The 13404-nt window shown below is 53.6% G+C and overlaps 5 protein-coding genes across 5 annotated transcripts; 3 read left to right on the top strand and 2 right to left on the bottom strand.

Annotated features, from left to right (window-relative positions):
• Positions 1 to 514: 514 nt before the first annotated feature.
• On the top strand, positions 515 to 1544 carry J3D65DRAFT_666019 (uncharacterized protein; the record flags this gene model as incomplete). The annotated part of the gene is made up of 5 exons (XM_066802884.1): positions 515 to 550; positions 613 to 840; positions 899 to 1096; positions 1143 to 1205; positions 1254 to 1544. The coding sequence occupies 5 exons, from the start codon at positions 515 to 517 to the stop codon at positions 1542 to 1544; spliced, it is 816 nt and encodes a 271-aa protein (XP_066656557.1).
• A 4292-nt stretch (positions 1545 to 5836) lies between these two features.
• Positions 5837 to 7539, bottom strand: J3D65DRAFT_656926 (uncharacterized protein). Its single transcript, XM_066802508.1, has one exon. The coding sequence runs from the start codon at positions 7219 to 7221 to the stop codon at positions 6109 to 6111; it is 1113 nt and encodes a 370-aa protein (XP_066656558.1). The 5' UTR covers positions 7222 to 7539; the 3' UTR covers positions 5837 to 6108.
• A 908-nt stretch (positions 7540 to 8447) lies between these two features.
• J3D65DRAFT_666023 (uncharacterized protein) lies at positions 8448 to 9410 on the bottom strand (the record flags this gene model as incomplete). The annotated part of the gene is made up of 1 exon (XM_066802885.1): positions 8448 to 9410. One exon carries the CDS (start codon positions 9408 to 9410, stop codon positions 8448 to 8450), a length of 963 nt encoding a protein of 320 aa, XP_066656559.1.
• Positions 9411 to 10062: 652 nt separating this feature from the next.
• Positions 10063 to 11435, top strand: J3D65DRAFT_274858 (palmitoyl protein thioesterase). Its single transcript, XM_066794999.1, has one exon. It carries the CDS (start codon positions 10319 to 10321, stop codon positions 11291 to 11293), a length of 975 nt encoding a protein of 324 aa, XP_066656560.1. The 5' UTR covers positions 10063 to 10318; the 3' UTR covers positions 11294 to 11435.
• A 1-nt stretch (position 11436) lies between these two features.
• J3D65DRAFT_274859 (alcohol dehydrogenase) lies at positions 11437 to 12885 on the top strand. The gene is made up of 2 exons (XM_066795000.1): positions 11437 to 12454; positions 12503 to 12885. Exons 1-2 carry the CDS (start codon positions 11669 to 11671, stop codon positions 12797 to 12799), a joined length of 1083 nt encoding a protein of 360 aa, XP_066656561.1. The 5' UTR covers positions 11437 to 11668; the 3' UTR covers positions 12800 to 12885.
• Positions 12886 to 13404: the final 519 nt, after the last annotated feature.

Raw genomic sequence — 13404 nt, forward strand, 5'->3', positions numbered from 1 at the left:
TCTTGGATCTTCGCCATGCTTTCACTTCGCTTGCTTTACCTTGGTTGATAATCATAGGACGAAGGACAGCTGGAGCAGCAGGGCCAGAGGTTTGAGAATGTCCCGGCATGTGCAGGTGCGGGAACTGACAGAGACTGCGGTGCTTTTGCGATCATTCGTGAACAGGGCCAAGTTTTCGCAAGTCGGCGGCCAGGATGCACACACAAAGCGCCATGTGAAAGTGACGAGTTGCGGGAGCAGTACCTTGAACAGCTTCAAAACACTTGGGGGCTAAAGATGCGAAAGCGAACATTCACACTCAGGAACTGGAGCAAATGCAGGCCTTTCCAAGATTGGAAGGCTTCTGCGCCGTGAGCTGGTTGGATGTCTACCTCTCCCGCGTCTCTCTCTCTCTCTCTCTTCCGCTGCAGACCTCCCCTCTTCAATCTCACACTTGCGCCCGAATTTCTCAACCAACTCGGCCAATTTCGTTCATTTCCAGTCCAATGTCATGGTGAACAAAAGGTACTCTCCCATGGCAGATTACCTGAGAGGTTTAGAGTCTGAAAAGGTAACGAGCCTCCATGCCAAATGTGAGTCTGCTGGGTGAGACGCGTTACTGACATTGCGCAGAAAAGGAAGCTCGACGATACTGAGGACAAGACGCCCAGACCTCGCTGGGTGCCCCCGACGGAAGTGAAAGCAGCCATTTCTCGTACAACGCAGGCGAGTGAGGTTGGCGGCTCAACCAATAGCGATGACCGTTCCAGCTCAGGCCAGGAAGTGAGGCCAGAGGCGAAGGCTGAAAACAACGCGGCGAACCCGTTCACAGCAGGATCCTCTGCGGCGGCACCATCCTTGGTAGCTACCCTTCATCACCGTCGAAGTTCAGTGCTGACACTGATTTGTTACCTTCAAGTTCACCCCAATCTCCAAGTCGGAATCAAAGCCGAAGGAATTCGCGAGCGAAGTGAACACAGTAGCCAACACCCATGAGAAGCAGAGCGACAGTGCCGAACACCCAGTGAAGAAGAGTCTCCTAGTGCGCTTGAAGCTGCCGAAGCCGAAGCCGAAGTCGAAGCCAGAGGCTGCCAACGCAGTGGCCAATCCTGTCCCTGTAGGACCCCTGAGTCCGCGCAAAAGTTCCCCACTAACACAGACAGACTACTCCCAAATTTGCCCCGGACGCAAAGTTGGAAGAACAGCTTAATAGGGTTACGAGCGAGGTATTTCCCTCCCTAAAATGCCACCGACCATCACTGACACGCCGACAGAGAAAGCAGTGGGGAAAGACGCGCATGGATTTGCGAGAGCAGCAAGAAAAACTGGAACGGGAGCAGAGATACGCCTCCATGACGTTCCTTACAAAGCAGGCGGAAGAAAGGAAGCTTCAGAAGAAGTTTGACGCGCATCTCAAGTCGAACGCTGCAAAAGAGGAGTTCGAGAAGTTCGTGGCGCCAACGTCACGAATCCTCTCTCGCGTGCAGGACGATTTTTCCGTTACTGTTCGAGCCGACTACGGCCAGAGGTGGGAGTTGAGTGTGAAGAAGTTGAAGACGGAGTGAAAGGCGGCGATCGAAACGCGTCAACCACTGCTGGAGAGCGACGGTGTGACGGCGACCAAAGATTGGGGCTTAGAGGATTTAAGGACAGGCTTGACGGGACACTGATGGAATTTGCACGAGGGAGTTGGTTGATTTTCGTGGTTGGATTTGGTTTGCTCTCTCCGGATGCAACGAGAAGTCCGTCGATGACACCATGTCACTGACGCATTTGCCGACATCGGCAGCTCAGGACAATGGAATCTTGAGTGATCAAGGCTTCACACTGCGCTATGATCCATATGACGCACGAGATCTGGAATGATATGCCTGAACGTAGAGCTGGCAGCGAAGTCTGTTTCATTACCGGGAAGAAACGAAGCACCGGAGCAGGAAGATCGTACGCTGCGCAGCAGACCACAGTCGCCTCCCGTAGAGCCAGCTCAAGAGCCATTCTGATTGTCTCCGACGTCGTGTCCGGAGCCTTACCGCCGGCGAGAATTCTGGGTGCTTGTGGAGCCATTTACTGTGCATCGGCGGTCGTTGTCCTTCATTATACGATGTATCCTTTTCAACTCTTCCCTCAAGCCTATTCAAAGGCTCGGAGGGTATCCGGCTTCCGCGGCTGACGAAACTGTGGGGGTGTGTCCAGCGTTGGTGGCTTCAAAAGTGCGAGCGGCGGCGATGGTGGTGACGGCGGCGGCGCCAACGGGAGCGGCGATAAATACAGAGAATGGTGCAGGTACAGCTGGAGACGCAAAAAGAAGGAATTGGCGGCGACAAATCAGCGGCTGGTAGTAGCAAACAGTAAGGTGACAGGTTTGTGTTCAGTGGAGCCAGAAACTTCCTGTGGTGGTGATTCTGGCGCCGCCCGGCTCCGCTTACGCCAACTGCGCCGAGTTGGTTTCCTCGCTACGTCCAGTTTGACAACTCGAAGTCCAAGCACCGCCTTCAATTTCTGCGCCCCTTCAGCATGGTTCCTTTTGTGGCGGCCTGCAGTCGAGGGCTTGTTCTTCCCTTGAGTGCGCTGTACAACCGTCTTTGAAGTGACTGTGGCTCTGATTGTCAACACGAACAAGACTTGGCTGTGCCTGGCTGAGATTGGTTGCAGGACTACTCTGTTTTCAAGCGGTTGAGCTGCTGTTTACTGCTCTGGAATATCGACACTCCCACCCAACATGCACGTGTCATGAGATTGCGCCGTCGTCTCTACGTCTCGTCAAAGACAGTGACGAATCATCAGAGCGACAGCCGCAGGACAGAAGCTGCTGCCATTCACTACTTTGAAATGTCGAAGGCTACCTCATCCTTCCTGTGTTTTACCCCGTTGGCTCGAGCCGAACAGATGGAGCCAGTGCCGAGGCGTTCAATGTTGACCACACTAGGACCAAATATAGCTCTCGTCCCACGCTGCGCCTGCTCCGACAGTCCTTGACTTTCCTCAAGTGCTCAACGGTATAAATACTGCACCATCCCGCTTCCTTACTCTAACTCTTTCTTCTTCATCCTCCACCCGCACCCCTGAAACTTCCATCCCCTCTTGACCACGCAACACCGCGACACCAGACCAACTCCACACAGTCAAGCGTCAAAACTCTCTCTGCATTGCAGCAAATCACAATGGCTACTTTGAAAAAAGACACTGGACTCGAAAACGAGTTGGCAACGAGTTCCGAGGACCGCCTTGACGACACTTCTGATGGCAGCAGCTGTGAGGAGAGCTCCGATGACAGCGCCGAGGACAGACCTGCGAAGAGGCAGAAGTTGGAGCCCAGCTTGAAGCGTCTGGAAGAACAGAGACAGACGCTGGAAGCGAAGATGAGAAGTCAGAGATCGACCAACAAGCAAGCGATGGCCATGATCCGGGTACGCTGTCCTTTTGATGTCACGAATACCTTGCTAACACAATTTAGAAGCGCGACGAAATCATCAGCAATCTCAAGAGAGAGCTGAAAACCAGACTCAGGGAGAATGAAGAAAACAGTTACAGCCGCAAGATCCTTAAGCGCGACCTGAAGACCGTGGGACAGATGGCGGATGACCTCGAAGTCGCCAATCATAACATGTCACTGGAGATGCAGGACTTGAAGAAAACCAATCGCCAGAAGGACTCGCAGATCGCCGACCTCAAGAGCACCATTGATAAGATGTCGCAAGAAAACAACGACGTCAAACAGAATGTGCTCCGCGCTTTCGGGGTCGAACTGGACTCGAAGTAAACATCGCTTCTCAAACGGCACTCGGACCTCCATACTCCTGTTTACGGCGAAGCGGAAGAAGTAAAATCGGCGGATGGCAATCGACACATTGTTATCTAGCGGATGGGAGATGATTTGCGATTCCATTCTGAAGGTCCTTGCGCGTTGGCTTTGGTTCTACTCTGGCTTTCATTACTGCGTTAGCTACCAAAAGGCTCTGGTGGCCACGATGGATTAGGTTGGCGTGGCATTGCTCGGGCTGAATTTGAATTCTTTCCTTTGCTTTCGGAGTTTTGGGCTGCTGCACACACACACATCCTCGGAAGACTGGACGGGTTGGCATGGGGCTAGCGAGTAGTCTTACCTGATCTGGCAATTTGAACAACTTCAATCACCGTGCTTGCGCATCTGCGGAGTAGCGGCGTAGAAGTGAAGCTCCAGGCATGACATAATCGGGTGGCTGCTGCAGTTGACCAGCGGGTATAAAATCCTCCACCCACTCTCCCGCTCTTCTTCCTACAACACCTCTCTTCTCTTCAACCTCCACCGCTCAATCCCTCCATCCAGAGCCATGGCAAGTGAAGAGCCTTGCATAATGGATGAACCTGATTTCGACGAAGAAATGGAATTCATGCCCACGGCGCTGGCCCCGGCGGGCTACAAGACCAGCGTACCCCTAAGCTACCGTCATCGAAGCATCAATTCTTTACTAACACATACAGATCACTACTCAGCCAGAGCCTTCTGAAGACTTGCAAGATGCTGCGTACCAACCTGGTCGGGCCAGGAACATTGACAACCCTTTGATTATCCAATTGGCAGAGCAGATGGACAAGGTGAATTTTCCTTTGGATGATTACTGACCGCTGCTGAACATGAGATAGCAAGATGAGAAGATCACTCGCTTGGAGCAAGAAAACGCCGATTCCAAGCGACTGAGCGCCGAATTTGAGGGAAGTGCCGCCAGCTTCAAACAGTCCACAAACATCTGGCGGAACAAAAGTCGCAGTATGGGGCAACTGAATGCCGGATTGAAGAGGACTATCAATCGCCTCACCGAGGAGCTTGACAGCACCAAAGAACAACTCGAAGCTGCCACCACTAAGCTGGAAAATCATATGCAAGAGGTCAAGCGCGAGCTCAAGCGTGACCTCAAGCGCAAATTCGATCAAATGGTCGATGATGCCATGCAGTCGTCCGCCGAATGTCCCAAAACTGAGCCCGATACCTCTTGAACGGCCGTTGATCACGGTTTCCTTTCAGCATGAAAGGCGGTCCAAAAGCCCTGACCGGAAAACACTATCACGACATCTGGAGGGTGGCGAGGCGAAAAGTCCGATAGAGCAATGGAACTCTGACAGTTTTTGCGATTTAGATTGGCTCAGTCTCTTTACCCTTTTCGCCTTCGGCGACATATTTGAAATTCTTATTTTCTTTGGACTCTCGGAGCATATGAATCAGCTTCAAAACTGCTTTGGAGGGCTGGAAAGGTTGGCAAGGGGCATCACTTCCCAGCAAGTGGTCGGTAGCTTGTCCACAGATAAAAGCATTAGCTCAAAAGAAACGATGATTGACAATGGAAATGGATACCGTTGAATCTTTACCTATCATGCGCGGGGTTGGGAAAAGAGATGCAGTTCACAACGTACGGATGGTCGCTAGCGTGCAGACAGTTCGCAAGGTGCAATGAGTTGGTAAGGCGCGGGCAGTTGGCAACGTACGGGGAATCGCGGCCAGTGTGTGGAAGGCCAGCATCGCGCGGCAAGCTTGCAACCTGCAGAGATTCGCCAACGTATGGACAGTTGGCAACATGGGAAGAGCTGGCGACCCGCGGTCAGTTGGCAACGTGCGGTCAGTTTGCAACACGAGGGCCTTTTGCAACGCAAGCACTCAATCAATTCAAAAGCAAAGTCTGTCCGAGAAGTTCCGAAGCAAATAACTCGTCCAAATCAAAAGCCAATCCGCATGCACGCAATCTTTTGAACCCCCGGCCCCTTTCGCTGATCGTGCTGACGAAGCCTTCCAGAGCAGCTCCGTCCTCCGATTCCAGGCGCCGAAGCCGTTAGCAACTTCTGTGGCCTTCCCTTGCCAAATGCAAAATGCAAAGTGGCAAATGCCCGTTACACGTTCAAAAGCAAGAAGCAAACAATCAAAGAAAGCAAACTTTTGTCTCAGTCGGCCGTCGCTGTGTCGTTCAGCTCCACATTTTGTTATTGGCATTCCGAGCCAGAGTGAAAGTAAAGCTGAGTTAGAATGTCTGCTCCCGTCAATCCACCAATGCCGAACTTTTTCGACTCCGTTGCCGATCACTAGCAGCTTGTCGACGTGTCATCCCATGGCGCTTGGAATATGCAATGTGTGGGTTTGCAAATACCAGAGCCGTTCACAACTCACTGGCGTTTTTGTCTTTCTCTCTCGATCCAACCCGGTTCGCTGGCTTCTTTAAGCCACTTCATCATTGCATCGACCTCGGCGGCCGTCGTGAGATTGCCTTTGAAGACCGTGTTGGGCTTGAAGTTGTCGAAGCCGTCCTTTTCAGAACCCTTTTGATTGCGATCACCAGCTGCATCTGGAAAAGGCGAGAGCTTGGGAAGTGAGCTGACGGGAGGAACATGCACCTCGTTGAATGTGTTGAAGGCGTCCTTTTCAAAACCCTTTTCTTTGCGATCACCAGCTGCATCTGAAGAAAGTAGAAGCTTGGGAAAAGAGCGGACGGAGGAAAAGTGCGACTGGCTGTCATTCTTCAATTTTAGCTCGATTCCTCCGGACATTGAAACTTCAGCAGAAGGAGTTTCGTTCGGCTTCTCTTGGATAGGGGCGTCGACAAACGCACTTGAGTTGAGATTGGTAGAGTAGGAAGCAGTCAATGCTTCAGAAGGTAGATTGAAGGAGTTCGCATCGATTGAGTCGGTGGATGTTGGAGTGATGGCCGAAGCCTCCTCGAGAGTGCTAGCGGTAGATTCAGGTGTGTCATATGCTCTGAGAATCTTTCGGGGTCGTGGGCCATCAGAGTCTGGCGAAAGCATCTCCCTCTTCGCCGATGTTTCGAACACGCCCATGGGCTTGGAAGGCTGTCCAGAGCTTCCCAGTGGCGAGAAAGCGTCAAGGGTGGTAGGATCGACTGGAATATCAGGGGTAGTGCTGTTGCCACGCGAGCTGATCTGATCCTCGCCCTCGACGAAAATAATGTCCCAGTAGCTTCCAAAGACCTTTCTGGCTTTTGCTCGGTCTTGGTCCGTCCGAAAGGTCAAGAAGCCGAAAGGGTCTGACAGAATTTTGCCATTGGCGAAGAATACGTTAGGGCCATGCAGACGCTCTGTTGAGAAGGGATTCATGTAGAAGCAGCTGGTCGGCTTCACAGTACCACACTTCTGATACCACACCTCTTTGCCGGTCTTTTCGTCCTTGTGAACACGGAACCGCCTCGTTCCTGGGCAAAAGAAGATCTCCACTTCCTCATCGAACTTGATTGGATTGAGAACAGCTGGGTCGAAACGACTCATCTGGACTGAAGAGTTGACGAGTTGGCAAAGGCTGCGGAGTTGTGAACCGTTGGCAACACTGTTGATCGGGGAAATCCTTGGCCAAGTTGACAAAGATGGACGGAAGGTGTTGGAACGCTTGTCTCCTGAGAGCTGAAAGAATATGGAGAAAAATAGAGCCCTGTGAGAGCCGGTAGTAGAGTTGTGGGACTGCGAGGATCAGGCGCAGAAAAGTGGGATGAAGAGTAGAGGTCTGCGAGGACCGGTCGAGAAGCTTTTGTAGTCCACGAGGTGGCCGAATGCGGTAATGCACCTGCCGCGCAACTTCAGACGCCTGGGCTTCCGGCGGCTGGTTGGAGTTTCTTGTTGGTGGAGTATTGGAAAAGTGTGATGAAGAGTAGAGGTCTGCGATGGCTGGTCGAGCGCTTTTATAGCCCACAAAATGGCCAAAAGCGGCCAAATGCGGGAGTCGTGTCTGTCATGCACCTTCAGACGTCTGGAAGCTTGACTGCCCACTCATATATGGACCATGGAGCCTGAAACAGTGTGATGAAGAATATCTGCGTCAGCCGGAGGAAAGCATGGTGTATTTCTGGAGACAGCTGGATGTGGAGCCTTTGCCTACGTGTGGAATTAGACGTCTCAGTCTTCCGGCCGGAAATCTTAGTTCTAGTCCTACAAAATGGAATCAATCAGAGACAATTTCCATGTGCTGTTTGCGAATTTTGGACATGAGTCTCTCTCTGGTATCGAACTACGCTCGATGGCATTCCACGTACATTGTGCGTCTGTCCAGATGGAGACGTCTGGGGAAGAAGCATACATTAGAAAACATGTCAGGATTGAGAATTTGACGAATTGGAGAGGACCATGAGGCTGAGCGGAAGCCGTCTTCGGGTCAGGAGGTGCCAGAAAAGAGTACAGTCCGGCAGGCACCTTGCACGCCTGTCAGCTGTACGCGGTGGTAAGAACGAGATAATGGGTGCGCGCTGTCTCTGTACTGTCTGGGGAAGTGGATTCAAATTGGGACAGAAGGAGTAGGACATTAGGTTTATTGAAGGGGTACCGGGAATTGAAGTCTTGGTGTTGCTGTCCGAATGTGGTCTTGCGGCACCTCGGGTGCTGCATTAACTCCCAGTCTTTTACTCTCCCTTCTCCAGGGCTTGCTTCGGCCCAATAAATCATGCTTGTCCTCTGAGTACGGCCAAAGCCTCCACCCGGGCGAGTCGCAAGGACTCCAGCCACATCTAGGCCGAGTCGATTCTGTACATTTCTTGCAGACCCTCCAACTGCTTGAGGAACTCCTTCAAGTAAGTGTTGATATCAACGAAATTGTCGAGGAAGTCCTCCTCTATCATTGCCAAGGCCTTCTCGAGCGCTACGCTGACCTTGGCCGGGTCGCGGTCGTTGAAGATGCGCCTGAGTAGGGCTCCAAAGCTCGCATCGTTCTCAATATCGACACGGAGCGCGACAAATTCAGGCTCAATGGCAAGCATGGTGTGTTTGATGTGATCGAGAAACGGCTCGAGATCCTCAGCCTGGTAACGGACAATCTGGTTCTTTTGCATCTTGACCAGGTACTCGAGGCAGTCGATGCCTTTCCTGAGGCTATTGTTGATCTCCTCGTCCGAGGGTTTTGTGGTGGCGTCGAAGGTTGCGAGGGTCGGAGGCTCCGTCGATGGAAGCATCTGAGCAAGCGCGATGCGGATAGCGAACGACGTCTGCTCGACGGGCTGGTGCAACCCTCGGACAGCGCCAAACATCCGCGTGAGGGCCTCTTCGATGATGCGTATCCATGCTCGAAGGCTTTCTCGTTTAATCAAGCACTGGGTGACGTAGCTGACGAGCGGGGGTTGGCTTCTTGCCGGGACGATGTCGTACACTGTGTCTTCCGGTAAGTCTGTTGTATCTGCAACGAGTACGGAACCCAAGTCGAGCATGATGGCTTTGAGGGCTCCGGCTGTCGACTTGATGTTGCACTCCAGCTTTTCCAGGGTTTTGCGGAGCGTGTTGTGCGTCTCGACCAGTCGCGCATGAATGGCGAAGGCGTCCTCGGTCATGCCTTTGTCGAATTCGTCGGCTCCGGAATCGGTGGCTTTACTGGCGCACACGTCGATGGAGTGGTCAAGGGTTTGGTCGTGATCGTCAGACGCGTCCATCTCGCTGATGGGTCTTGATCCAGATGCAAAGTTGCTCAATGCGGTCCACATGGTTGGCTTCGACTTCCGAGGCAGTTTTGAGGCGAGTTTTGATACGATTAGGCTGGATTTCAAATTGTGTTGGTCGTCCGATGGCGCGGCTTAAATGACAGACTCAACATTGGCGAAGAGTTGTTGAGGCGAGGACCAAGGTTTGCAAAACCTTGGGAGTTGGCTCGGAGGGTTGAGTGCTGGACCACGATCCGTGAGCGAAGAGACAAAGAACCGGAGAGCCGAAGGATCTTTCTCTTTCCACGGACTTCTGGTAAAGAGATGATGATGACGGGTCGCGACCAGAGGCGGCGATGGGAGGAAGTGACTCGCAGGAGGCCAGTGTTTTTGGCTCGAGGGAACCAGGGTTGGCGGAAGGGAGGGCTCTCCGTTGAGAGACGAATTCGGCTGACTGAAGAACGCAGAAAATGCGGAAAAAGTGGCGAGCAGAGAGAAAGAGTCATTTCCTCTTGAGCTCCGGCACCTGGACATCGTGCGGGCGGCCGTCGAATGCTTCCCATCTTCTGTTGCTCAAGAAGCAGGATTGCTCCTCGTCTGCCACCCCACGACGCATGAATGCTGCTCATCTCCCTGTCACAGGATGATTGAATCGGTCTTGTATTTTGAAAAACAGCAGATTTGGACGATTCTTGGGCGTGTTGGCCTGAACGAGATGAAGTCTTGTCTGTCGTTTGTTGTTGAAGTTTTGCGCCACAACTATGGCTGTGCGCAGTCCCTAGCCACGGATGCTTTAGCCACCACAGCCACAACGCCGCTAGCTGCCTGATGACGGCGGGCTGTGGCGTCAAGCTCCATGCCTCAGCTCTCTCGAGCTGGAGTCTCCTCCGCTTCCCTCCACACCTTCATCAACTCGAGTTACTTTCTTCGTTAAACATCTCCGAGGGCTGCTCAAAGTCCTGGCTAGCACCATGCGGAGCACACACATTTCGTCCTTTCTCGCCCTCGTCTCCCTCTCGACCGCCGTCCCCACCTCGTGGACGACCAAAGACCCTCTCCCCCTCGTCATCTGGCATGGATTAGGCGACAACTACCTCGCCGACGGCATACAGGAGGTGGGAGAGCTCGCCGAGCAAGTCAACCCTGGAACATTTGTCTACAACGTCCGCCTAGCCAACGACGCCGGCTCAGATCGTTCCGCCACCTTCTTCGGCAATGTCACTACCCAGCTGGCCCAGGTCTGCAACGACCTGGCCACCCATCCGATTTTGTCCACTGCCCCCGCAATCAACGCGTTGGGCTTCTCCCAGGGCGGCCAGTTTCTCCGAGGATACATTGAGCGATGCAACTCGCCGCCTGTGCGGAGCTTGGTGACATTCGGCAGCCAACATAACGGTATCGTCAAGTTTCAGGATTGTGGCGCGTCGGACTGGCTTTGCAAGGGCGCCATGGCGTTGCTCCAGACAAACGCTTGGAGTAGCTTCGTCCAGAGCCGCTTGGTGCCTGCGCAGTACTACCGCGAGGTCAACGAGACGACGGGCCTGGCGTCAGACAGCTACCTGGAATTCTCCAACTTCCTGGCCGACATCAACAACGAGAGGGAGCTTAAGAATGAGACATACAAGAAGAATCTGGCCAGCTTGGAGAAGTTTGTCATGTTCGTGTTCGAGGACGACACAACCGTCATTCCCAAGGAGACGGGTTGGTTCGCAGAGGTCAATGCAACAAGCGGCAAGGTGACGCCTCTGAAGCACCGGCCTATTTACAAGCAAGATTGGCTGGGGCTGAAGAAGCTGGATCACAAGGGAGCTCTGGTTTTCAAGACGATTCCCGGACCTCACATGCAGCTGGACGACAAGGTGCTCAAGCAAGCGTTCAAGAAGTACTTTTCGCCAGCAACCAAGAAGGCGATATTCCAAGAGGTTTTAGGAGACTGGGAGCTCTGATGTGTACAGTAGGAAAGAATTCATGCACATTTATTCGAATCAAACAAATCTTGGGCTGTACATACTGTAGATGCGCTGACCGGGAATAAGGCACTGCAGCTTGACGCTCGGACGGGAGCTCTGACCTCGGCAGCCCCTCCGCATGGCGGGGATGAGATCCGATTGCTCCACCTCGCCGCGGCCAAACACCATCAGATCCCCACTCGCTCCCTGGACCTTTCAAATGACGCGCTGCCACCTTGACTAATCGTTGAGTGCTTTAGAAATCATCCATTGCATCGAAGACCTCCCCCTTCAAAACAATTGATTCTCCTCGATTCTTCGCGCCCGAAGACCCCAATCCATGACCGAGACCTCCACCACACAACGTCCACAATGCCTACCGCTATCGTAATCCGCAAAATCGACGGCAAGCCAGGTCAAGTCTGGTACCCACTCGATCGTACCGACGTGCCCAGCACTACTCCCTCTGAGACTCAAGTAACCGTACGCCTATCGGCCGCCGCCCTCAACCACCGCGACGTCTTCCTCCGCCAACACCTCTACCCCGGCACGACCTTTGGAGTACCGCTCCTCGCCGACGGGGCAGGCCTCGTCACAGCCACCGGCAGCGACCCTTCAGCGCGCCGCTGGGCCGGCAAGCGCGTCATCCTCAACCCTGGCACAGGATGGAAGCACAGCCCGGAGGGACCAGAGAACCCGCGCGGCTACGCCATCTTGGGCGGCACAAAGTTCAACCCGATCGGCACGCTGGCGGAAGAGGTGACGGTGGAAGCGGAGGAGCTGGAAGAGGCGCCGACACATTTGAGCGCGGTTGAGGCGGCGGCGCTGCCGTTGACCGGCCTGACAGCATGGCGGGCCGTCGTGACCAAGAGCGGCAACGCGGCGCCGGGGCACAACATACTCGTGACTGGTATTGGTGGTGGTGTGGCTCTCATGGCGCTGCTGTTTGCCACGGCAAAGGGTGCCAATGTGTTCGTTACGAGCGGCAGCGAGGAGAAGCTGAGCAAGGCGAAGGACTTGGGCGCCAAAGGCGGCGTCAACTACAAGGAGGAGGGCTGGGAGAAGAAGCTCGCCGCCATCCTGCCAGATGGAAGGCTTGATGCCATCGTCGACGGCGCAGGCGGCGACGTGGTCGAAAAGGGGGCAAAGCTTCTCAAGGTTGGATACCCCTCTCGCTCACGTTGACATTTGCTTACAATGTACCAGAACGGCGGCGTCATCGTCTCATACGGCATGACAATCGGCCCCAAAATGCCATTCCTCATGTCAGCGGTTCTCAAGAACATCGAGCTGCGCGGCTCGACGATGGGGTCGCGCAAGGAGTTCGCCGACATGGTCGCCTTTGTCAACGACAAGAACCTCAAGCCCGTCATCTCGCGCGTTGTGTCCGGCATCGACAACTTGGAGGGCATCGATGGGCTGTTTGAGGATATGAAGAATGGCACGCAGTTTGGGAAGTTGGTTGTTGAGATCGCAAAGGAGGCTGAGTCTAGTAAGTTGTGAGCAAGATGCAATGGATTTCAAGTGGCTTATGAGAGTGTGGTAGCTTGAAGGGCCGTGATGAATGAGTGCTGCTTGAGTGCGGCTATAGCTGTGGCGATGGATGAATGCTCCGTGTGTGCACTCTTTGTGTTTGATGACAGCTACGTGTCGCAGCCGTATCCAGAGATGCAACTCATTCCAACACATTAAATTCATCAGACCCGCGAATGCCTGCTGTGTACCAGAGACGACCGGAACCACGGACGTCTAATGTACGGTACTCCTCCCTTCTCCTTTTCCAGTCGACGGTCATCTCTTCCGCCTCATCTCTCCAACACCGCGTCAGTGTGAAAACCAAAAAGACGCAGAGAGTGATTTCATCGCGTTGCGGGCACTCACGCCAATGATGGATGCACGTTGACTGGATTGAACTTACCGCCACCCACGCAGCTGCTCTCAAGGGCTGCTCCTGCCTCGATGCGCATCTGATCTCGATCACCAGATCTCGATAGCTCCTCTCGATGCTCGTGGAGCAATCGTGGTTGGACAAGACTGCACCCCAACACCTCCACGGCAGGAGCGGCCCACGCAACGTGCAATTCTACAGACTCCTTGATCTTTCATGT

Source organism: Phyllosticta citribraziliensis, assembly GCF_038025025.1.
Source record: "Phyllosticta citribraziliensis strain CPC 17464 chromosome Unknown J3D65scaffold_4, whole genome shotgun sequence".
In the NCBI taxonomy this organism is placed as follows: Eukaryota; Fungi; Ascomycota; class Dothideomycetes; order Botryosphaeriales; family Phyllostictaceae; genus Phyllosticta; species Phyllosticta citribraziliensis.